This window comes from Furipterus horrens, unplaced genomic scaffold (assembly GCF_987537825.1).
Source record: "Furipterus horrens unplaced genomic scaffold, mFurHor1.1.pri manual_scaffold_3, whole genome shotgun sequence".
Classification (NCBI taxonomy): Eukaryota; Metazoa; Chordata; class Mammalia; order Chiroptera; family Furipteridae; genus Furipterus; species Furipterus horrens.
In genome coordinates this window covers 56,973,835-56,998,705 of record NW_028327173.1, presented here as the reverse complement: position 1 = coordinate 56,998,705, position 24,871 = coordinate 56,973,835, and the positions used below count along the sequence as shown (strand labels likewise).

At 35.0% G+C, this 24,871-nt stretch overlaps 1 protein-coding gene across 1 annotated transcript in view; it reads left to right on the top strand.

The window, feature by feature from the left end:
• Positions 1 to 24,871, top strand: part of PIGK (phosphatidylinositol glycan anchor biosynthesis class K) — a 100,673-nt gene that overhangs the window by 63,619 nt on the left and 12,183 nt on the right. The window contains exon 10 of the mRNA XM_090269635.1: positions 2,927 to 3,011. Within this exon, the coding sequence (XP_090125761.1) occupies positions 2,927 to 3,011 (85 nt within the window). The remainder of the gene's footprint in view (positions 1 to 2,926; positions 3,012 to 24,871) is intronic.

Here is a 24,871-nt window from a genome sequence, read left to right as displayed (position 1 = left end):
GGAAAGATTGCTATGGACCGCTCATCCATCCAAGGTACCAGGCCTTTTATCTCGTGGACTTTTATTACCTTTGAAAGTCACTCCCAGTTGCTCAGGGCTTTTTGGTAACAACCAAAGCCCAAGCATGTCTCCTTTAGGCATGACATTCCATTCAAAGTCTTAGTTAAAAAAAAAAAAAAAAAAAAAAAACCTCTATTAACAACTGGTCTTATTAGTTTTATGCAAAGAAAGTTAGGTCATTACTTACTTCTTTAGAATGCCAAATTCTGGAGGGATCAGATAGGGAGAAAAATATACAGTGTGAAGGAAAATCCTTGTCCTTCTAATATTCACTGAACTTGCATTTCTATTCTTTATATTTTTATTTTTCCCCCCACTAAAAATTTTTCTGTTTGTTTTTCCATTACAGTTGTCTCACTTTTTTCCCCCTCTTGCTTCCCTGCCCCCTGCCCCCCCTTCTTCCACATTCAGTCTCCACCCAGTTGTCCATGTCCATGGGTCATTTTTACATGTTCTTTGACTAGACCCTTCCCCTTCTTACCCCTTCTCTCCCTCCCATCTCCTCCTTTGTTACTGTTAGTTTATTCCTTGCTTACATACCTCTGGTTCAATTTTGCTCATTTGTTTGTGTTGTTCATTAGTTTCCTGTAACAGGTGATAGCATAAGGTAATTTTCTTTTGTTGCCTGGCTTATTTCGCTAAGCATAATTCTCTCTAGTTCCAATCATGTTGTTGCAAATGGTAGAAGTTCCTTCTTTCTTTCAGTACTTATTCATTGTCATTTTTCCTCCTTGTACTTGTGTTCCTCTCTGTCTCTCTCTGTTTCTTCATCTTCTTAAAGCAGACCCTTTAGCATCTCTTGCAATGCTGGTTTGGTGGAGATGTATTCTTTTAGCCTTCTTTTGTCTTGGAAATTCCTTATTTCACCTTCCATTTTGAATGAGAGCCTTGCTGGGTAGAGTATTCTTGGTTGTAGGCCTTTGTTTTTCATTGCTTGGAATATTTTTTGCCATTCCCTTCTGGCTTGTAGTGTTTCTGCTGAGAAATCTGATGCTAGCCTTATTGGAGCTCCCTTGTATGTTATTAGTTGTTTCTCTCTTGCTGCTTTTAGGATTCCCTCTTTGTCTTTGAATGTTGGCATTTTAATTATGATGTGTCTTGAAGTGGGCCTCTTGGGGTTCATCTTCATTGGGACCCTCTGTGCTTCCTGGACTTGCGTGACTTTCTCTCCTCATGTTAGGGAAGTTTTCTGTCATTAGTTTTTCAAAGAGGTTTTCTATCCCTTGCTCTTCTTCTCCTTCTGGAATTCCTATGATACGGATATTATTACGTTTCATGTTGTCCTGCAGCTGTCTTAGGGCTTCTTCAGTCTTGTTCAGTCTTTTTTCATTTCATTGCACTGTCTGTGAGTTTTTGTCTACATTGTCCTCCAGCTCGCTGATCCGATCTTCTGCTTCCTCTAGCCTGTTTTTAATTCCTTCTATTGTGTTCTTCAATTCAGAGATCGTATTCTTCATTTCCTCCTGGCTCTTATTGATAGCTTCCATGTCCTTTTTGATGCTGGTATAATTCTCAGTAAGTTCCTTATAGTTCTTCTGGAGTTCACTGTAGTTTTTCTGGAGTTCTTTGTAGTTTCCGCTGAGCTCATTGAGATTCTCCATAATCCATACTTTCAATTCCATATCTGATAGTTGGCTCCCCTCTATTTCATTTAGCACTCTTTCTGGGGACTGTACCTTTCCTTTCGATGGGGTGTTGTTTCTCTGTCTCCCCATTTTTGTGACTCCTATTGTTTGTTGGTGCTTCTTAGAATGATCTGCACTTCCTGGATCTAGGTCTTACTGTTTTTGTAATGTCATGTTTGTTTGCTATTTTGAAAAGGATAAGTTTAAAAATTTTTCTAATTCTCTTCATTTGGGGAGATTTTGTTTTTATTCCTATTCTGCACTTTACTATTTCATACTGTATTAGATATGTATTATGTCAGCTCTACATCTTACTGTAAATGTAGATATTAAAATAGTTCCATAACCTCTTGGAGTTACTATTTACTTTATTCATATATTTCTGTAAACACTTATTAAATTTTTATTATATGGTAAACATTGAATATACAAAGAAGAATAAGACATAGTTTTTGTCTTTAAAGAGGTAAAAAATGTACCTAGATGGGCCTACAAAATTATTATACCTGAAAGTAAGTAAATAAAGAAGGAATTGATGGTTGGTCCATATAGAAAACAGAATGGAGAAAATCAGAGTTGAGGATCTGCAAGGCCCATTGGTGGGAGGCTGGCAGTAGTTGGATGTGGTTGAAACAGTGGACTGGTACATAGTGAAAGAGTTGCTAGTGATGAGGCTTGAACATGGTTGGAGCACAGGTCTTGAAGACCTTACATATGATAAAAAGCACGCCCTATGAAAAGAGAGTTCTTAGACATTTTTACATCTTAGAGTGAAAGACAGGACCTGAGAACATTAGGTAATGTTAACTGATCTTATTGCATAGTAATTAAGTGCAATCTGAATGCACTGAAAACTATATCATTTAAAAATTCCCATTAGGTGCTTTTTCATAGATTATTAATAAATACTGATTTTTAAAAATACATTAAGTATATATGTTTAAAGTATATTTTATGATTGTGCTATTACAGTTGTCCCAGTCTTTCCCCCCTTCACCCCCTCCTCCTGGTACCTCCTTCCCTCAAGCAACCCCCTCCACCCCCGCACTTAGTTCATGTCCAAGGATCATGCATATAAGTTCTTTGGCTTCTCCATTTCCTTTACTGTTTTTAACATCCCCCTGTCTATTTTGTACCTACCAATATATTTCAATACATTTGTATTTGGCATATTTAAATATTTGAAATATTTAAAAATAGTATGTACTGTTTCTTTGTGTTTTTTATTTTCTTTTTTCCAGCTCTAAGGAAGACTGGATGGGTGATGAACTAATGGAACCCCTGAAATATGCTGAACAACTTCCTGTAGCTCAAATAATACACCAGGTTTGCTTTCCAGTTTATTCTTTTGAAAGAAACAAGATTTTTAATCCTTGAAAAATAATTACCAGTACTTTTGGTAGGTTTTTCAGAATCATTGTGCTATAGCTGGAAGGCATTCCAGGCCACCTATCCCTGTTGAGACTCCACCTATTACATTGGAAGTCTCATTCAAAGCACAATATTAAAGGGCTACTTGCTGTGTATCAGTAGAATTCTTACTTATGTAAAACACAGGGTAAAATCAGAATGATCTTGTGTGTTACTTAACAAGACTTAATTTCAGAAAACTTTCATTGGAACCATTGTATATAATACTTGTTACTGACAAGGAAAAAGAGCTGAAAAAGTATAATTTGGAGTAATTTTTGACTAGCTAAAATGAGAAAACATTATTTCCTTACTTCTTCCACCCCACCCCATTATCATCTCTTGTGAAGTGTAATTTTAAGTGTCATGTGGCCAGTTTTTTCATTTCCAATTATAATGATTGTATCATCCCTTCTATATAACTGTAAGCTTAGAGAAGGCAGTGTGGTAGGTATTTAAACATATTTTGTATTGTGATTTTGACAGCAAATAAAGTCTGCCCTGCTGGGCTAGAATTTAAGAATTTTAAATGGTCTATTGACAAGAGTTACGGCCTTTAGGCATATGAGAATTTTCAGAATTTATAGATTATAGGAAATATTAAAAGTTCTCGGAGGTCAGAATTTCTCAGAATTTTCATTGAATGTTAGTTATTATTATGTGTCCTTTTATATGTCTTTGTGCATCACAAGAATTTTTCTTCAGCTGATATGGGTTGAGTAGATTTGCCAGTTTGAACTTAGTAAAAGAAGCAGGCTTTTACTTTAAAATGTTGGCCATGTAGATCTTTTCTTTGACATTGAAATTTATTTTGAAATTTTGTGAGAAATTACAAAACAATGGTCAGAAATTTGCCCCTTTGGGAAGCCTATCTGTACTTGGTAATCGGGTCACATTTATACGTCAGGAATTCCCTAGTGTTGTCAGAGCCTAAATGACCCAACAGCCTGCAAATGTCACATTTTAAATTCTGTCTTCATGCCTGACTCTCAGCATAAATGAATTAAACAGCAGAGCAGGCAGCAAGTCAATATGTTCTTAACAGTAAGAGTGAGCAATGAAATAGTTTGTGGTTTGTTCAGAATAGGTAAATAGATTCTGCCCAGAACAGTTCACCTAGAATAAAATCTGAAACAGGAAACAAGAATGAAACTTTAAGAGGGTTGGCCAGAGGAAATGTCAGTTATATTTTTGTAGGAGGAATGATCCAATAAATTTTGGATTATGTAACAACTGCATTTTGCTATTATATACTGTATGAATTCAAAGATGAAAATTTTTGACCCTGGTGAAAATTTTTATTGTATTTTTGGTAGTATAAAATCCTGTACTAATTTAAGCACTGAATTATGACCATTATAATTCTGTGGTACCTGGATTTATAAATTTCTAATTTTTAAGAAAGTTACATGATAGGGATTCATTTTCTTTCTTTATTTTTAATTGAATAAAATTCTGTTATCAAGGGGCAATCAGAAAAGTTCATTGCTAAACCAGGCTTATCTATTCCTCTTGTTACTTCCCTTTACTGACAGTACTACAGCTTTGGACTGTTAACATTATCTGTCCAACTGGTCTTTAAGAAACATGAGTTATGTTGCTAGAAATTCACTTGTAAGTGGCTATTTGAGCAATTTCCCCCCTAGCTGTATGTGACAATTAGGTTCAGCCAATCCCACGAAACCTTTTAAATCTGTAATATATATAAAGTGAGCTTACTTTATATCCATTGAATTGGCAAAAATTAAAATTACACTTTGTAAACAGTTTTGTAATTCCTTAAAAAATAAAACCTAGTTTCTGTATGACCCAATGATTCCAATTAGATATATAAAACACATGCATTTATGCAAAAACCTTTACATGAATGATCACAGCAGCATTATTTATAATAGCCAACAGTTGGAAACAACTCAGATGTCTCTCAACTAATGAATGGATAAATGAAATATAGTATATCCATATAGTGAACTACTATTTAATGGTAAAAAAGAAAGAAGTACTGATACTTGCTGCAACTTGGATGTACCTTGAAAACAGTATGTTCACTAAAAGAAGCCAGTCACAAAAGAACACATATCGTATGGTTCCAGTTATATGAAATGTCCAAAGTAGACAAAACTATGGAAACAAAAAGTAGATTAGGACTTAGATGAATGGGGGAATGGTACTGACTTCTAAATGGGCATGGGGTTTCTGTTTTTTGGAGTGATGAAAGTGTTCTAAACCTAGATAATGGTGATTCCATAGCTCTGAGAATATATTAAAACCATTCAATTGTGCACTTAAAGAGTGAGTTTTATTGTAAATGAATTATTGATATATCTTAATAAAGATATTTTAAAGTTAAAATCATTCATTTCTAGCAGAGATGCTAGGAAAAAGGTACTTGTATACCTGATTGGTAGATATCTGAATTATTTTTACCTTCTTGGAAGCCATTTTGCAACATCTCTTCAATATTAAAAAAATATATATATACATATATCCTTCAGCCCAGTGGTTCCATTCATGAGTATCTAGACTGTACTACTAATATCTTAATAAAAGAGTTAAGAATGAGAATCTTGGTATAATGATATTTATATCAGCCTTAGTTATAGCTACAGCAAATTGGAAACAATGGGAATGCCCCTCAGCATAGTTGATATAGTGTGTATGATTTTCAGAAGGCACAATGCAGTAGAGGAATTATAGTTTCTTATAATTGGATTTATTTTCTTATCGACCAACTTCTTTCCCCTCCTTCTGTTTTTTCCTAATGGTAGGAAATTTAATCAAGTCACCCCCACACAGGATTTTCTCCCTCTTCCATTCCTTTTTGAGATTGTGGAATTGCAGCTTAGATAGTAGGTGTAGGTAGTTGTATGGCTTCATGGCACTGAGGTATTCAATATGTTTCTCCACTCAGATGTACTTTTATATGGTTTTGGATGAGCATCCATCTCTTCTGTCAGTCCCTGAGATAACTGGTGTGCAGAGCACATCTGTGAATAACCATACAGTTGCGTAGCTCTAGCAACGTTAAAGGAAGAGAACAGCATAGGAAATGGAAAAAAATAGCTCCTCATTTGTTGTCATTCCTTCTCTTATTTTCTCTCCCTTCTGACTTTCTTACTTTTCTTGCCCCATTCCTGTGTATTTCCATCTCTTTCATTTCTGTAAACTCAAGTTATGTGAATTCTTCCCAAATGTTGGTGAACTTAGTATTTTCAGTGGAAAGTGAATTAAGTGCAGTATCTGCTTCATGCTAGGTAAGTACGATCATTAATTGTGAATTTAGGGGTCTTTGACATGCTAAAAAGCAAAGAGAATTAAGAGATCTTTAAAGGTTACAGAGAGCTTGATGAAATTAATTGGTTGACAGACTTGTTTATGATATTCAAGTTCCTTCATAGCCAACAATGGCAGTATTTATTAAATATTTATAAGAAGGTATGCAAATTGTAAGATTAATTATATTTAGCAGAAAGAAAGAAGGAACTCCTGCCATTTGCAACAACATGGATGGAACTAGAGAGAATTATGCTTAGTGAAATAAGCCAGGCAAAGAAAGAAAAATACCATATGATATCACCTAATACAGGAAACTAAAGAACAACACAAACAAAGGAACTAAATAGAACAAAGAGCAGAATAGCAGTCAATAGGGGGGAGGGGAGGGGGAGAGAAAGGGGATAAGTAAGGGAAGGGTTTAATTAAAGAGCCTGTATGAAAGACTCATGGACATGGACAACGGGGAGGGATATGATTGCAGGAGAGGGGGTGGGTTGGGTGGGGGAGAGAAATTAGGGGAAAAGGGGACAACTGTAATTGAAAAACCAAAATAAAAAAAAAAGATTAATTATATTAACAATTTAGGAAATCTAGTGGTCTTACATTAAAATAAAGTACAAATCATGGGAAAGCATAATATGCAATTACTGATGTAAGGGGCATGCTCATAAATTGCTGATGGGAATGTAAGTTAATACAACCTTTCTTAAAAGTTAGTTTGTATATTTATAAATAATAATAGTAACTCTACATCTAGGACTTTATTCAGAAGACGGGATTAGATTAGGACAGAAAGGCTTACATTTAGTAAAACTATCATGATAACATTTCTTAGAAACAGCATAATATAGTGTAATGGAATTGAATCCAGCCTTCATCATATAATGACTTTCTGGTTTTGGGCAAGTCTCTTAGTCTTTCTTTCTTAAGTCATATATTGGAAATATGGTGATGATAACAGTAACAATAATAAGAACAGTGAAGACAGTGACAGCTTCATCTGGGTTAAATGATGCTGTATATGTCCAGTTAGGTCCTTCTCCAATTTTCTATAGCAGGTGTTCCAAATATTTGCTACAGTTTTTATGCCTCTACTTCACTACTATCCCTTTTAATGCTTAGCTCATGACTTAACCTCCTAAGATGGAAAAAATGGAGGTAATTAGGCAAAAACCCTTTAATGTACTTTCAAGGTACCTTCCAACTTATTTATATCTTTATGAGTCTATCTTTTCTGTTCATCCTAAAGGAAAAAGTGTGTGAATTGTATCAGAGACAACAGGAACATCAGTTACACATTTCTCTCTTGTCTTTACAGTATTCACTGCTCACCTAGGTGATTTTAGTTCTTAAAATGTCTTCCTCAATCCTGCTTTCCTTTCCAGCTTCACTTTCTCCTTTTTCTCTGATGTTTTAAAAATAAACTAGTTCATCAGAAAAACAAACACGCCAATTAAATGAGCAAAGTACTTAGTAGTCATTCTCCAAAGAAGATATACAGATGGCCAATACTCACATGAAAAGATACTCAGCATTGCTAATCAATAGGGAAATGCAGAGCAGAACCACAATGAGATACCCCTTCATATCCATTAGGATGGCTATTACCAAAACAGCAACAACAAAATCCAGAAATAACAAGTGCTCCTGAGAATGTGGAGAAATTGGAACCCGTATGCACTGCTAGTGGAAATGCATAGTGATACAGCCACTCTAGAAAACTCTATGGTGGTTCCTCAAAAAAAACAAAAAAAACAAAAAACTAAACCTGAATCACTATATAATCTAGCAATTCCACTTCTGACTACATACCCAAAAGAATTAAAAGCAGGGATTCAAACAGATACTTGTATCCCAGTATTTACGGTAGCATTATTTACAATAACCAAAAGGGAGGAATAACCCAAATGTCCATGAATGAAAAAATGGATAAACAGAAGGTGGCATATACAGTCAGTGGACTATTATTCAGCCTTAAAAAGGAAGGAAATGCTGATATGTGCTTGAACCTTAAAGATGTTTTGTTAAGCAAAGTAAGCCAGATACCAGAGTACAAAAATGGTATCATTCCACCTAGAATAGCCAAGTTCACAGACACAGCAAATAGAATAGTGATTGTCAAGAGCTGAGGGAGGGGGATCTGGGGAGTTATTGTTTGATGGGCAGAGTTTCAGTTGGGGATGATGAAGAAGTCCTGGAGACAGGTGGCAGTGATGGCCTCACACCAGTGTGAGTGTGCTTAAAGACACTGACTGTGCACACAAATGATTGCTGTGGTGAATGTTATATATATTTTACCACAATAAAAACGTAAACTAGCCCTCTTCACCTCTTCACTTTTTTTCCCCCCAATCTACTTTATGGTAGTTTGTATCCCAACAACTGCTGTGTAACTGTTCTTGCAAAGTTTAGTAAAATTTCTCAATTTTTGTATCATCCCAATCTTTGACTTCTTTGTGATATTGAGCTCTGCTAATCTCTGAAAACTTCTTTTGCTCTTGGACCACCACTCTGTACTGCTTTTGCTGCTCTATCTCTCTCATTTCTTCCTTTGAATAACTTGCTGATCTCCTAAACCTATCCTTAGGATTCTGTCTCTTTTTATAAATTCCTACTGAGCATGCACTCCCTACTGTTGAAACTACCATAATGGTTTTCAGTTGTCACTTACATACCAGTGACCCCCAAATATTCTCATCTTCTTGGGTTGCAGAGCAATATTTAATTGCCTGTAAAACAGTTCCACCTGGATCTTTAATACATTGTCTAAAGCAGAATGTAACTCTTTACTAAATGGTTCCTCTGCTATGTTTTATATCTTAATGTCACTATAACCTTAGTTAATATTGGTTCAGATTCTTGGACTTTTTTTCTTTCTCTGTCTCTCTTCCTTCCTTTTTTACTTCCCTCCCTTCCCCCTTTGCTCCTTTATTATCTTCATTCCTTCCTCTCCTTCACTTAATATTTACATATAATTTGTTTTTAATTCCTTTGTATTCTATTTCTTAAATGTTTCTGAAATTCATCTACTCCTTTTATTATTTGTCATGTACCTATAAACACCATAGTTCACAGTTAATCATAATCATCATCATAAATAATTAGTTCCATTGAAAAAGTTATTACTCATTTTATGTATGGGTAAATTGAGGTTCAGAGTAGCTTTAATAACTTGCCTAAGATCTTCTATCTTGTAAGTGGCAAAGCCCAATTTTGGATGTAGGTCTGAATTCAAAGCCCTTCCTCTACTATGCTGTAGTTCCTCCTATGAACGTTGTAAAATTTTTATGAAGGATCTGGTCCCCAGCAAATTTGATGAATGAGATGTCAACAAATGTAATACATGTTACGGTTAATTGAAACCATATTTTGAAAGAATTAAATATCAACAGAGCTAGTTCAATATTCTGCACATGAGTACCCATTTATTTATAGAGTATGTCCTAAAGAGAGTTACATTCTTTACAATTCTGTTCTTGATTTCCTTCTCCACCCCAGTTGTCCTTGGCTCCCCCATGAGGACTTGAGACAAGGTAGCAATCTGAAGGAATATGGGCACAAAAATGGATAGGAGGGAGTTCTAAAGGTTATCTTTGCTTATTTAAAATTTTACCAATAGTTGACTCATTTAATTCAAGAAAAAAGTTTCTTCTGTGTGGTCACCTAATCTGGGTGGGGGGGGGGTGTCCATATTTAGTTCCAATAGTTCAGCAACATTAGGGAATTAAAGGCTTTTGTGAACTATTTTGATAATCTAACAATATCACATGATTTCAGAAATATCTTTTCTGATTTTCATAAGACTGATGATAAATACCACATTTGGAAAATAACTAATTCCCTATTTGCCTGTACTAATTATTTGTCTGTTCTTCACCCCTGAGGGCAGCTGGATAGTGATTTGTACAAAGTTGTAGGAAAAATGAGTGTCCAAGAGCTTTGATGTTCTCTAATTTTTATGAGAGGACCTTGAATACTTGAGAATTAGCTACACATGACTAAAGTAAACAAGCAGTAATTAAAAACAACTAGACAAGTACACATTTCTTTCACAAGTCAAGTAATTTAGAGTTCATCACATTTAGAAAGAAAACATCCCAAATGAGTTTAAACATTTGACCCTTTGTGTTACTTTGAAGATTAAGATCATGGTAGTAATTAACTTCACTCCCTTTGCATTACAGCTTTGTCATCTTAGTTACTAAGACAAAAGGCTTTCAGAAAAGTTTTTGGTACATCATTGAAAACACATTATAGAATTGTTCCTTTTAAAATATACTTTGTATAAATAGTAAAGACTTGCTAATATAATTTATAATGTATTTTCATATTATTAACATACCTTCATATCCTGATGGCAGTTGTAAATTGAGTTCTCGTCTTTTAAATTTAATTGTAATTTTGTAAATGTGCCCAATATAAATGATATTTTCATTTTCTATGTTACATTTCATCAAAATTTATCACTTAGCTTCTGGTGTATTCTTAGATTTTCTAACTATATTTGTCTTAAGGGTTAAGTTCAGACCATAATATTAGGGGCAGGAGTGTTCTGGTGAAGGATTGTTGGTGTTTGAGTAATGTTGACTTTGGGGGTTGAGGCAAACAGTACTGGAAGTGAGGGTCCTCACTCCAGGTCCTGGAAACGGAAAAGTGTTGTGTTCCTTGGCTAGTTTCCTAGCTAGATATTTCTATCTACTTTTAAGATAGAGAATCTATAAAAGGAAGGGAAGATTCATTATACAGTGAAGAAAACTCATGCCCAGTACATCCTGTGCTTCTGGCAGGAAGGTTTTACTTTATAGTGCAGTAAGGTAAGTTACCATTGTAGTTTTAAAAAGTGAGGAAAATACATTCTAGTTTTTATCAATTGGTTGTCATTGTTATATGCCTATCCTAATTACCCTGACAGCAGTTAAACCCAGGTATTCACCAAAAACAGCTTTAGAAGCACCATGGGGTTAAGAAAAAAAAAAAAAGGAAAGAAGGAAGGAAGGAAAAGCAAGCGAGAGAGAGGGAGAGAGAGAGAGAGAGGGAGAGAAAATGAATCCCAACCAGATCCCTTCTCATACAGATCTAGAAACTGACTGTTTAGATACAGACATATTAAAATACAGCACCCTTCAGCTTCATGCTGTATACTTGGCAGTAGTTACGTACTAACAACAGATCAAAATAGTATAACTAGGAGTTATTTAATCTGTCATCTAAATTGACCTGAAATCACCTTAATGTGCTTCCCAGTAAGAGTTGACATTGTCAGTTACTTTAAAACTGACATATGCATGTCAAAAGGTCATATTTTATAATAAAGGAATCTATATCTTTAGTAACAGGTTTTTAACATTCAGATTTAACTTATTGTTCAGATCATGTTGGTGGGCAGTTAGTGCAGTATATTTCAAGTATGATTTCTAATAACATAGATAGGCACAGATTTCTTGCAAAGGTTATTTTTACTATCATATATTCAGATATATTTATCAATCTCTAATCAAGGAATTGAATTGTTTGATTTTGTTTGTGTGTGTTTTATTTACCAGTTCTGTCTCCGACGTTATTAATACTTTGTGAAAACAGAATAATATCCATGTTACCTAATTTTGATTAAGAGATTGCTAGTTTAAAATGTGTCAGTAGACATCTTAGTTTTGTGGAATAACATACTTATTTTTAGGTAGTGTTATTAAATCTATTAGGTTGCTAGAGAGAGATGTAATAATTATTAGTGGAAACGCTAGCACTAATTAATTTTTTCCCCTATTAAATAGCTCTGTTTGCTATACCTGAAATAGTTAAAATTTGTGATAGAGTTGATTTAACTGACATTTTAACAATTCATTTTTAAGAGTTTCAGATTTTTACTTCTTTCTTAGCATATCTCATTCGGCTGTTTCTGCCAAAAACAAATAAGATATTAATTGTAATAGACTGTAAACCTTAGCCTGCCTTCTTCAGCTCGTATAGAAGTAGAAAAGGGCTGATTCAGAGCACTCTCACTGATTACACCACATAGAGGGCCTTTATCCATGGGAAAGACCATTACAAGTAGAGTATGGAATAAGTAATCATAAGATTTGTTTTTGTGCAAATATGTTAAACACTTTTGTAATGACTACCATGACTGAAAGCAGCTTGTTTGTTTAAAAAAGTGTCACACTTAGATTATTTATTTTAAAAGAAATTTAGTTTATAATCCTTTTAGGTACAAGCAAATGGTATTCAAAAAATTAATTTGACTAAAATTAACTTGTGTCTCTGAAGAATGACTTCAGTTAAGTTCAGAGGGGGGGCTTCCTCATTTATTCTTCAGACTGTATTTCAGAAGAGAAAATGCCAGTCTTCAGACTTTAACACTTGAAAGCATTGTGATGATTCTTTTGGGAGATCTGCAGTTTAGCAGTTATAGAAATTGTGCCTAAAAACAAGGAGCAGGAATTTAACTTTTTCTTTAAAAAGTAAAAGTTTATTACAGTAGTTTTTAAAATTATTTTTTTAATTTACCTATTTAGAAATTGTGCTACAACTGGAGACAAGAATATTCATTATTGTTGTATTAGTGGGGTTTTTGTTTTTTTGTTCCTTTGGTACAACAGGAAATACATTTTAGATGTACTTTCTGGATTTTCAGATGGAGTAAGTTGTGATAATTAACTAGTTGACCCTTCTCATATCAGAGGGAGAAAATTTACCTGATGGCTTGAACTCATAAAATAATGTAAGCATATACTGATTTGTCACTGCTTTTGTAGAATTATATTATCTCAATGTTAGAAGATCTTCTAGACTTTTAAAAAATTCATCCAATCCCTACACCTCTTAGATTGCGTCCCACCAAACAGTTGTTCAGTCAAGGATACTCGATAAGACAGTTTCTCTCATACCCTTAAAGCGACCCATTCTTTGAACTGCTGGTTGGAAAATTTTATGTCTAATTGAAAACAATGTATCTTACTTTCTACCCCTTCATTTTAGTTCTAGCACTGAAGGCTACATAGAACAAGTCCAATCCTGGTTCTGTCTGCTAATCATCAGAAACTTGAAAGGCTATTACTTTTCTCCTCAGTTATCCAAGATTCTGTCTCAAGGAAGACATGATACCATAGAAAGACCTTGGTCTTTGGAATGAGTCAGGACGAGGCTCAAATCAAGGCTTGCTAATTAATAGTTTTGTTACCTAGGACAATTTACTTACCTCTTATGGTCTAGTTCTTCATATATAGAACAGGGTAGTAATACCTTTAATGAAGAATTTTTATAAGATAATATAATATATAGAACACCAGGCACATTCTCAATACTTAACAAATTTTGGTTCTTGACAAATATTCACTCTTTTCCTCTTCATCTCTTTTCACCAGCCCCCTCCATATTTAAGAGAATGTTTTTCAGAGCACAGTTTATTATTGGGGCAGAGAATGAGTTAAAGTAAGGAAACAAGGAATCACTGACTAATGAGAGGGGAGAATAAATTGACACACCTTTCCCTATAACCATTAATTTTGATTGAGTGACTAATCTGTTGATCCATGCATCTGATTGGTAAAATTGGGTATACATGTAAAAATTTTTATTTAACAAGAATACAACTAGTGGTATACTTGAATAACAAGAAGTTTTGGGAGTGTGCACCTATTTCATTCTGTTTATGTCAAAGGTACAAATGGCAAGCAACCACGCTGATGAAAGGAATCTATGCACAAATTTCTTTTTAAAAAATTTTTACCTGTTTATTTATTTAAAAAATTTAAAAATTTTCAATTAGAGCTTACATTCAACACTATTTTGTATGTTGCAGGTGCACAGCAAAATGGCCAGTCGTATGCTTTATACAGCAATTCCCCCGATATTTCGAGTACCACCTGGCATCAGACACAATTTTCACAATATTACTAACCATACTCCCCATGCTGTTCCCCACATCCCTGTGACTGTTTTATAGCTCCCAATTAGTGCTTCTTAATCCCTGCACCTTTTTCACTTGCCAGCCCAACGCCCCCACCTCTCTGGCAACCATCAGTTTGTTTTCTGCATCTATGAGTCTCTTTCTATTTTGTGTGCTCATTTATTTTGTTCCTTAGAGTCCAGATATCCAATTTTGTTTATGTATAATTTCTACTATACAATTTAAATTTATATTCATATTTGTAGCCACAGGATTTACATTTGCTCAACTCTGAGTTCTCCCTAGTATGTTCACCTGAAGTACTAGTTCTACAGGATGTTAACAGTCAATAAGTTAAAAGGGCTTTATAGTATAAGTTAGTGAAATGCTTAAACAAATTTACTGTAGGACTTGTGATTATCTTTAATAAGCTGATATGTGCTGTGAGGTTATTAGCAGTTTAATACACTATTCTAACTTTTGAGTAGATGCTTTATTCACACACACACACACACACACACACACACACACAGTCAAAATAAACAGGCTAAAAGAAAATCACTATATGTTTAGAGGAGAAAAATCTTCCTTCTCCTCTCTTACGTTTTCTCGCTGGGCCTGAGAATTAAACTGATGTAAGACAGATGACTAGGAGGAAAAAATACACATTTTATTTAATATTTTTATGTGCACATGGGTGTCTTCATAAGGAAAATGAAAACTCAAGCAGTTAGGATTGAGAGTTTATGTGCTTTAATAAAGAAACAGTAAGTTTAGGGAGAAATGACAGGACAAAGGGACGGGGCAAGGGCTTGGGGCAGTCAGTTGTGGGAAGTGACTGGGAAATAAATGGGAAAACTAATGGAAGATGAGGGTTATTTTAATAGGTTGGTTTGCATAGATTCACTTCGGTGTTGACTTCCAGATTCTGATGATAAGAAATGTTCTCTTCCTGGTACAGCAAAGGCACCTTTCTCAAAGGAAATTTTATTACCTACTTTTAGGTAGAAAGCTAGAGGTCAAATAACCCTTCCCACATGTGCTGTTTCTCATGCACTTTCAGTTCAAAATAATCAATGGCATACTTGGGATGCCATGTTCTGAACCCATTCAGCAGCAATTCTCCAGAGCATAGGTTGGCAAACAATGGCCCAAGGATCAAATCCAGCCTGCCACCTGTTTTTGTAAATAAAGTTTTATGGGAACACAGCCAAGTCCATTTGCTTACATATTATTTATGGCTAATTAAGTACTACCAGGCAGAATTGAAGAGGCAGAGTTGAGTACTTGCTACAGAGATTATATGGCCTGCAAAGCATAACATATTTACTATCTGACTTTTTGCCCTGCTCTAATACCTTGAAATCATTTCATCATCATCATCATCATCATTATCATCATCATCATCACTATTTATGAACATTGCTGATTTATAATACTTACATATACCTTAATTTTACTTAAGAAGTAAGAATTTGCCTACTTTCTTACACTAATGTAAATGAGAATGGCCTTTTTCATGACCTACAAATAAAAATATAAAAGAAACTGTTCATATACATTTTTACTTTTACAAGAAAGAATAACCATACTTAAGCTAAAATGACTTGAACACAGCAGGCATTTAGTATATATTTGCCGAATTTATTACTGATGAAAAATCTAGAAAAATATAAGAATAATAATACAGTACACTGGGTTTCTTCTAGATTTGAAATAAAACAGCATTTCTGAATTTTGAAAACATCTGTCAACCTATTAGGAAAATGTTTTAAGTATATCTTTCATGTGTAGGAAATAGATATGTACACATTAAAAGTGGAGAAAATGATGAGAAAGTATCTTTATATCTGTTATTATGCACTTAAAATATCTTCTGCTACATGGATTACAAAAAGCGTAAATCATAGTAGTTTTCAAGGTTGTCGTTTATGTGTAGACATAAAAATTAGGGCATAGGTATGGAAGTATTTCTTGATTTAAGTGATCAATTTGGCATATGATACACAGACCTCTCCACTCCAGTCAGTTGTGCCTGCCTCTGTGTGCCGGTGTAAAGTGGAGACTGAGACATAGGAAGATGCGTTCGTGAATGCCGTATTTGCTTCTTGACCCTGAATGGGCAGGAGAGCCACCGTCTCTGAGTGCTCTGACTCATACTCCATAGCTCCTTCTCTGCTGATATACCAAACCTGGCTCCCTAGTTTTACTCACAAATCATAACACCAACTGTCTCCAATACGTGGTCATTGGTCTTATTTTAGTGCCCCACAATATCTGTGAGGCATATTTTAGTTGTCCCACAGTATCTGTGAGGGGAGTTGTGTGGAGGAGGAGAGATCTGGACACATTCCCACTGAGGAATTCTGCAGTTTAGTAGCATTATATAGTGGTTCAGAGAACCGAACCTATGCACACCTATGTTCATAGCAGCGCCATTTACAGTAGCCAAGCTCTGGAAACAGCCTAAGTGCCCACCTGTAGATGAGTGGATCAAAAAACTGTGGTACACTTACACAATGGAATACTATGCAGCAGAAAGAAAGAAGGAACTCCTGCCATTTGCGACAACATGGATGGAACTAGAGAGAATTATGCTTAGCGAAATAAGCCAGTCAGCAAAAGACAAATACCACATGATATCACCTAATACAGGAAACTAATGAACAACACAAACAAATGTGCAAAATAGAACCAGAGGCATGGAAACAAGGAGCAGACTGACAGTGACCAGGGGGGAGAGGGGAGGGAGAGAAAGGGGTAAGGGAAAGTTCTAGTCAAGGAACTAGTATAAATGATGAATGGACATGGAAACAGGGTGGGGATTGACTGAGAGATGCGGGGTGGGCAGGGTAGGGGAGAGCAATGGGGGGAAAAATGGAACAACTGTAATAGAAAAACAACTTTAAAAAAAAGAGCACTGACTTGGAAATCAAACTAAACCTTATTTCAATCCTAGCAAAATCACTTAATCAGTTTTCTAATGTTTAAAATAAGATAGTAATAATTATGGCACAATGCTGTTATAAGGGTTAAATTAGATAAGGTATATGAAGTTCTTACTGTTGGGTGGAGTTTTTATTTAGCACTCCATTAATGATAATCATGATTGTGGGTAATAGTAGTAGTTTTTGTAACAATTGTCAATTTTCCTCTTCTGTAACACAGGGTAATAATCCTTAAAGGCAATGAGTTAACACATTTAGAATTCTTAAAATAAGTGTGTGGCATATGATAAACATTTAGAAAAATATTAAGCATTGTTATCTGCAATTTCTGCTGAACTCTTGGGTTTTTCCTTAGGCATTTTTATCAGTTTTCACATTCTTACTGGAAATCCCTTTCCCATTTCTAGACTGAGTCTCTCTTCCTTTCCAAATCTATATTAAGAGATGTGGATATTTTTATAAACTCTACAGAAATATGTCTTTTTTACTTTCTGGCTTAAACTTTCAAGGCATGAATTGTCAAATTTATTTCCATAAAGTTAATTTTTAACCTGTTATTATCTTTTGAATGTATAATTTAGAGTGATATTTCTTCTTTCATTTTTTCTCCTTTTAAAAAAAGTCAGTATTAAACTTTCAAAGAAGAGGTTTTGGTTATTGATCTTTTTCTCCTTTCTTTTTTCTTTTATTGAATTGTACTCTTTATTTTCTTATTTTCTGCTCACTTTGGATTTCATTTGCTCTTCTTTTTCTAGTTTTCTTCAGGTGGAATTTTAGATCACTGATTTTAGAAATGTCTTTTCTAATATAAGTATTTAAAGGTATACATATTACTGCAAGCATGTCTTATGGGCATCCACATATTTTAATTTTTTTTTTCATTTTTATTCGGTTTAAAATATATTCCAGTTTCCCATCTGATTTCTTCTTGAGTTACTTTAAAATGTATTGCTTAATTTCCAAGTATTTGAGGATTTTTCCAAGTATCTTTCTGATTTCTAGTTTAATTCCACAGTATGGAATATTCTGTGTAATTTTGGTTCTAACTTTATTGAGACTGTTATTGACCACAATTTGGTTTGTTATGGTGTACTTGCAAAGAATTTGTATGCTCTGGTTTTGGGGTGGAATGAAATAAATATCAGCTACATCAAATTGGTTAACATTGTTCAAGTTTTGTATATTCTTACTGATTTTTTTGCTTATTTATTTTGAGATTATGCTGAAATATACAATTAAAAATTTTCCTTTCAGGTCTGTCAGTTTTTGCTTTGTGTATTTAAAGCTCTGTTTAAGTAATTACTACATATTTAGAATTATATCTTTTTGATGAATCAGTCCCTTTGTCAATATTAAGTTCCTTTTTATCTCTGTAACGTTCCTTGTTCTAAAATCTACTTTATTCTGAAGTTATTATAGCCTCTCCAGTTTTCTTTTTTCATGGTGGTATATCTTTTTCCATTAGCCTACTTATAATTCATCTGTGTCTTAAATTTCAAATAGGTTTCTTATAGGCAGAATATCATTGACTATTATGTTTTTATTCAACCTGACAATCTCTGCCTTTTAAGTGGAGTGTTAAAACATTTTGATTTAATGTAATTATCAATATTTAAATAAATTTAAATCTGGTTGGTTTTATTTTTTTAAAATATATTTTATTGATTATACTGTTACAGTTGTCCCAATTTCCCTTCCCTCTGCTCCACTCCACCCGGTGGCCCCCCTCCCTCCAGTTGTCCCCCCCTTTTAGTCCATGTCCATTGGTTGTGCATATAGTTCTTCTCAACATCTTCCTGTCTACTCCATTCCCTCCTACTATGCTTCTTAATTTCTGTACCATCTCCCTCCCTTACCCCCTTATCCCTCCCTGCTGACCTCCGCCCAATATGTTCCCCATACCCATAGTTCTTTTTCCACTCTCGTTGCCTACTTAGTTTGCCTTTGTTTCAATTCCCTAGCTTCTGTCGTTGGTTCTTGTGATGCAGTTTTCATTTTAATGTTCATCGTTTTGATTCTCCTTTTCCTAAACCAGTACCTTTAACATCTCATATAATAGTGGTTTGGATCTAATGAACTCTTTCAGTTTTATTTTGTCCTGGAAGCACTTTCTCTACCCTTCTATTTTGAATGACAATTTGATTGGATAGAGTATTTGTGGCTGTAGGTTTTGGATTTTCGTTACTTTTAATATTTCTTGCTAGTCCCTTCTTGCCTCTTGCTTGAGAAGTCAGCTGATAGTCTAATTGGGGCCCCTTTGTACATGATTCTTTTCTTGCTGCTTTTAAGATTCTCTCTTTATCTTTAATTTTTGACAATTTGGTTATAATGTGTCTTGGAGTCGTTCTCCCTGGGTTCAGTTTTTCTGGAACTCTCTGTGCTTCCTGGACCTGTAAGTCTATTTCCTTCCCCAAGTTTGGGAAGTTCTGCTTTATTATATTTTCACTTAATTTTTCAATTTCTAGTTCTTCTTCACCCTCTGGCAATCCTATAATCCATATGTTTGATCTCTTACAGCTGTCCCAGAGGTTTCTGATCCTCTCCTCACTTTACTGGTTTCTGTTTCCTCTTTCTGCACTGATTGTTTGTTCCTTCCCTGTGTTCCGGTTTGTTGATTTGATCTCTGGATTTTATTTCCTCACCACTTGTCTCGTATGTGTTTTCATTCTTTTCAGTATGAGTAGCTTTCAATCCTTTCTTGTCTTACTCCAAATCTTTTGTTAATTCTGTAAGCCACCTAATGACTATAGCTCTGAATTGAGCCTCTGATAGGTTTCTTATTTGTTCATCTGTCAGATTCTTCATCTGTTGCCGGGTGAGCTGCGTCACCGGGATTTCTATAGTTGTCTGCCTCATTTTGACAGATTTGCGTTTTACTTTGCTTCTTGGGCCGGCTATAGGGGGCGGAGCCCGTGTACTCGTGACAACCTGGCGACTGGCGGCGATCCGGAACCTTTTTCACGGTGCTGTGGCACTTTGTGTAGGAGCGGGGTCCAAGTTGGATTCCTGCCGTTATTCTCTGCTGGGAGACCGGAATCCGTCTTCCCGCCCTCTGGGCCTCACTGTCCGAGGCAGTGCGGTGACTGCTTTTCCCAGTGTTGGGGTCGTGAGCTGCTACCGCAAACAGCACCACCCACTTTCGCTCTTCCTACCCATCCCACGAGTGCCGCTGGTTTATAACTTTGTATGTTGGGCTTCTGTGTAGTTTTATTTTCTGGAATTTCTAGTTATCTTTTGTTTTGAGGTAGTTGTATACCTTTCTAGTTGTAGAGGGAGACCGAGCATGTCAGTCTAAGGCTCCATCTTGGCTCGAAGTCCTAAATCTGGTTGGTTTTAAATCTACCATATTGCTATTTGTTTTCTATTTGTTCCATCTGTTTTTAGTTTCCTGTTTTTCTTCTGCCTTTTGTATTGATTATTTTGTATATCTCATTTTTAAAAAATTATTTATTTGTTTATTTATTTTATTATTTTTAGAGAGAGGGGAAAGGAGAGAGAGAGAGGGAGAGAAACATCAATGTGCAGTTACCTCTCACTCACGCCCCCAACTGGGGACCTGACATGCAACCTAGTCATGTGCCCTGACTGGGAATCGAACCAGCGACACTTGGCTCGCAGGCCAACTGTATATCTCATTTTATCTCCACTTTTGGTTTATTAGTGAACCCACTTTGTTGCTGTTATTGCTCTAGGATTTATCATAAACATCTTTAAATAATCTACCTTACCTAATATATTTTTCATGTATAAGATACGAACTTTATAGTGATATATTCCTCATTTCTGCCTTCTATCCTTTGTGCTATTGTTGTTATATGTTTTGATTCTACATATGTTACAAACCTCATAATATATTATTATCATTTTTGCTTTAAACAATGATCTTGTAAAGAAATTTTAAAATGAGGAGAAGTATTTTTATATTTACCTACATATGTACCATTTTTCTCTCCTCATATATATGTATAAGTCTGCATTTCATCTGGTATAATTTTCCTTCTGACTGGAGAACTTAACATTTCTTGTAGTATAAGTCTGCTATAGGTATGCCTTGTAGAATAGGTTTTGGTAGACTTACCTTGTAGTATAAGTGTGCTGTTGTCCTTGTCTGTTGAATTCTTTAAGGTTTTGTATTACTGAAAGAGGTTTCTATTTCACCGTTATCCTTGAAATTTTTTTTTTTTTTTTTTTTTTTTTGCACTTGGTACATTTTCCCTAGAATTCTAGTTAACAGTGGTTTTCTTTCAGTACTTTAAAGGTGTCTTTTCATTGTCTTCTGGCATTTCTGGTTTTGGATAGTGAATTTTTAATCATTCTTATCTTTGTTTCTCTATAGCAGGGGTCTACACGCTTCTTCTTAAAGGTCCAGATAGTAAATATTTTAGGCTATGGGTCATGTGGTCTTTGTTGCAATTAACTCATCTCTGTTGTAGTGTGACAGGAACAACAGAGAGTATGTAAATGAATAGTTCATATTGCCTATTGACTGGCTGTGTTCCAGTCAAATTTGCTTATAATCATGCAGCTGGGTCCCTGTGGTTTTCTGTGTTTCTTAATGCTTGTTGTTGAGCTTTGTGGATTTGGTGGTTTTTATAAAATTTGGAAACATTTTAGTCATTATTTTCTTAGATATTTTTCCCCCTCCGCAATTGCACAAATGTGATTGGTGTTGTGCCGCAACACACTTAGGCTCTGTTTATCGTTTTCCCTGCTCTTTTTTTTTTTTTTTTTTTCTGTGCTTTATTTTGAGTAATTTCTGTTGCTATCTTAAAAGTTCTCTGCTATTTCTTCTGTGGTGTTTAATCTGCTGTCAAGTCAATTCAGTGTATTTTTTCTTTTTATATAATTTTTATCTCTAGAAATCCTCTATGAGACTTACTTATATATTCTGTTTCTCTCCTCATATGTTTATATTTTCCTTTACATCAATATATAACACCTGTCTTCAGGGCCCTTTCTACTAAATCCATCATCTTTTTCATTTATGGGTCAGTTTCAGTTGATTGATTTTTCTCCTGTGTGTTGGTCATATTTTCCTTCTTTTTATGCCTGTTTCTTTCTTCTTCTTTTTTTTTTTTTTTTGATTGGATACTATGTATTTAAAAAAATTTTTTTGTTGGCTGCTATATTTTAGATTTTTGTTTTATTCATGTAGCAATTGTTGCATTTTGTTCCAGAATCAGTTTGATCTCTCTCGGATTGCTTTTAGGTTGTTTTAGGCAGATCCAGATCAAGTTTTTGGTTTATTTTTGTTTTATTGAGAAAGCCCTACTGTCTGGTTTATTATGATTTAGCCTCACTGTAAATTGTAACCTGATGCTCTGCAAATTATGAATACTGGGAATTATTTGGCCTACTGCTTTTGGTGTTTTGTTTTGTGTTCCCCTACCAGCTTCTTGTCATGCATGGGCAGATTAGAACTTTGCCAAGAATTCAAGGACACTCCTCTGCAGGTCTCTAGAGCTCTTGTCTCTGTGCAGCTCCCTCCTCTCCAGTAGTTATACCCGGCAAATGCTAGTTACTCAAATATTCCGGAGTTCTAATTTGTGTCTCCTCAACTCAGCAAGACTGCCCCACTTTGGTACTCGATCCTTGCACTTAAGTTTGGAAATTGCCCCCAGGCATTAAGTTTGTGTAATTGAAGGACTTATTTCATCTTATCAGTTTCTTTTCTTTTAAGGATCAGAAAACTGCAGCAAATTGTCCAAAAATCCGAAAACCATTTTTTTCTTACCTTTTGTATGATTTTCTAGTTGTTCAGAATGGGCAGATAATTTCTGGAGTATTAACTTTTTAAAAAATCCTTACCTGAAGATATGTCTATTGACTTGGGGGCAGGGGTGAGAGAGAGAGAGAGATAGAGAGAGAGAAACATTATCAGTAGCCTCCTGTATGTCTCCTGATCGGGGATTGAACCTGTGACCTAGGTATGTGCCCTGACCAGGAATCAAACCCACAACCTTTTGGTGCATGGAATGATGTGCCAATAACCTGAGCCCTCTGGCCAGAGCAATTGCTGTAGTGTTTACTCCTACATTGGCAGCAACAGAACTCTGATTACCTCCTAACAGACACTGGTAGGTACTATTTATAAATGAAGCCTTACTATTTATTTGTAGGAACAGTGGGTTATTATATGTCTTAGTTAAGAATTAAAAAATAGGTTCATTTAGTTCAAACTTCAAATTGTTTTATACATTTTTAAAGAAATAATTTTTAAGTTCTCACTAGGGATTCTTCAAATAGATTGCATTATTTGCTGAGTGAAATTACCTTTTCCTTAAGTCATAAATTAGTATAAATTAGTAAATTAGTATTTAATATTTATATTAGAAAAATTTATATTTCTTATTTTTAAGAAGAAAATAATATATAACAAGTTGATTACTCTATTCAAAGCTTGTGACCTTGGTAAGGTGTAGAAATGGATAAGATATCACAAATAGACCCAAATGTAGTAGAATCACACTCATAAATTAACTGTAGTGTAAGATATAAACTGTCATTGGTGCCCAAAGAAGAAGAAATTAATTCTTACTGAGGTATGAGAACACGCCTCACCTGGAGGTGATATTTGAGCAGGGTCTTAGAGAATAGATCTGGAAGAATGGGGGAATTAGACTAGAATATTTTATTCTATTTACTTTTTAAATACATAGTTAATATTTTAATTAGTTATTATCCCCAAGGAAACCAAGGAATAATGATCATATGTAATGAATAGTTTTATTTAAAGTTTTGTTTGTTAGTTTTCTGTTGCTGTGTAACATACCAATTTAGTGATTTAAACGCATTTATTACCTTACAGTTCTATGGTTCAGGAGTCTGGATACAGCTTAGCTTAGTCCTATGCTAAGGTCTGACAAAGTTTCAGCTAGCTGTCAATCAGGTTGCTTTCTCAGTTTTGGCACAGGGTCCTCTTGCAGGCTTACTGGTTATTGGCAGAAATCAGTTTCTCATGTCATGGGACTGACTGAGGCTCTCAGCTCCTAGAGGCAGCTTGCCATTCCTTCCCGTGGCTCACAACAGCAGAGCATCTTTTGTTTGTAGTGTATCTGTTTCTCTGACTTCTGTCTCTGATATCTAGATCCTCTTGTAAAGGGCTCACCTGATTAGGTCAGCTCCTTCCCACAGTTAATCTCCCTTTGATTAACTAAAAGTCAGCTGATTATTGGGACCTTCATTACATGTTCAGAATCCCTTCATCTTTGCTATATAAGGTAACCTAATCATAGGAGTGATATCCCGTCATATTCACAAATTCTATCCATACTCATAGGGAAGAGATTTTATAGGATGTATAGACCAGGGAAAGGACATCTTGGGGGCTGTCCTAGAATTCTACTGACCACACTTTTATATTATTAATATAATTAGAAGAAGACAAGTACCATATTATTTCACGTATATGTAGAATCTAATGAACAAAATAAACTAACAAAATAGAAACAGACTTGTAGATACAGAGAACATATTGACAACTGTCAAAACGGAAGGGGGTTGTGGGCTGGATAAAAAAGGTGAATTAAACAAAGAGAAAACCTCATAGACACAGACAACAGTGTGGAGATTACCAGAGGAAAGGGGGTGGGGAGGTAGAAGAAGGTGAAAGGGGGGACAAACAGTAATGGAAGGAGACTTGACTTGGGGTGGTGAATACACAGAAC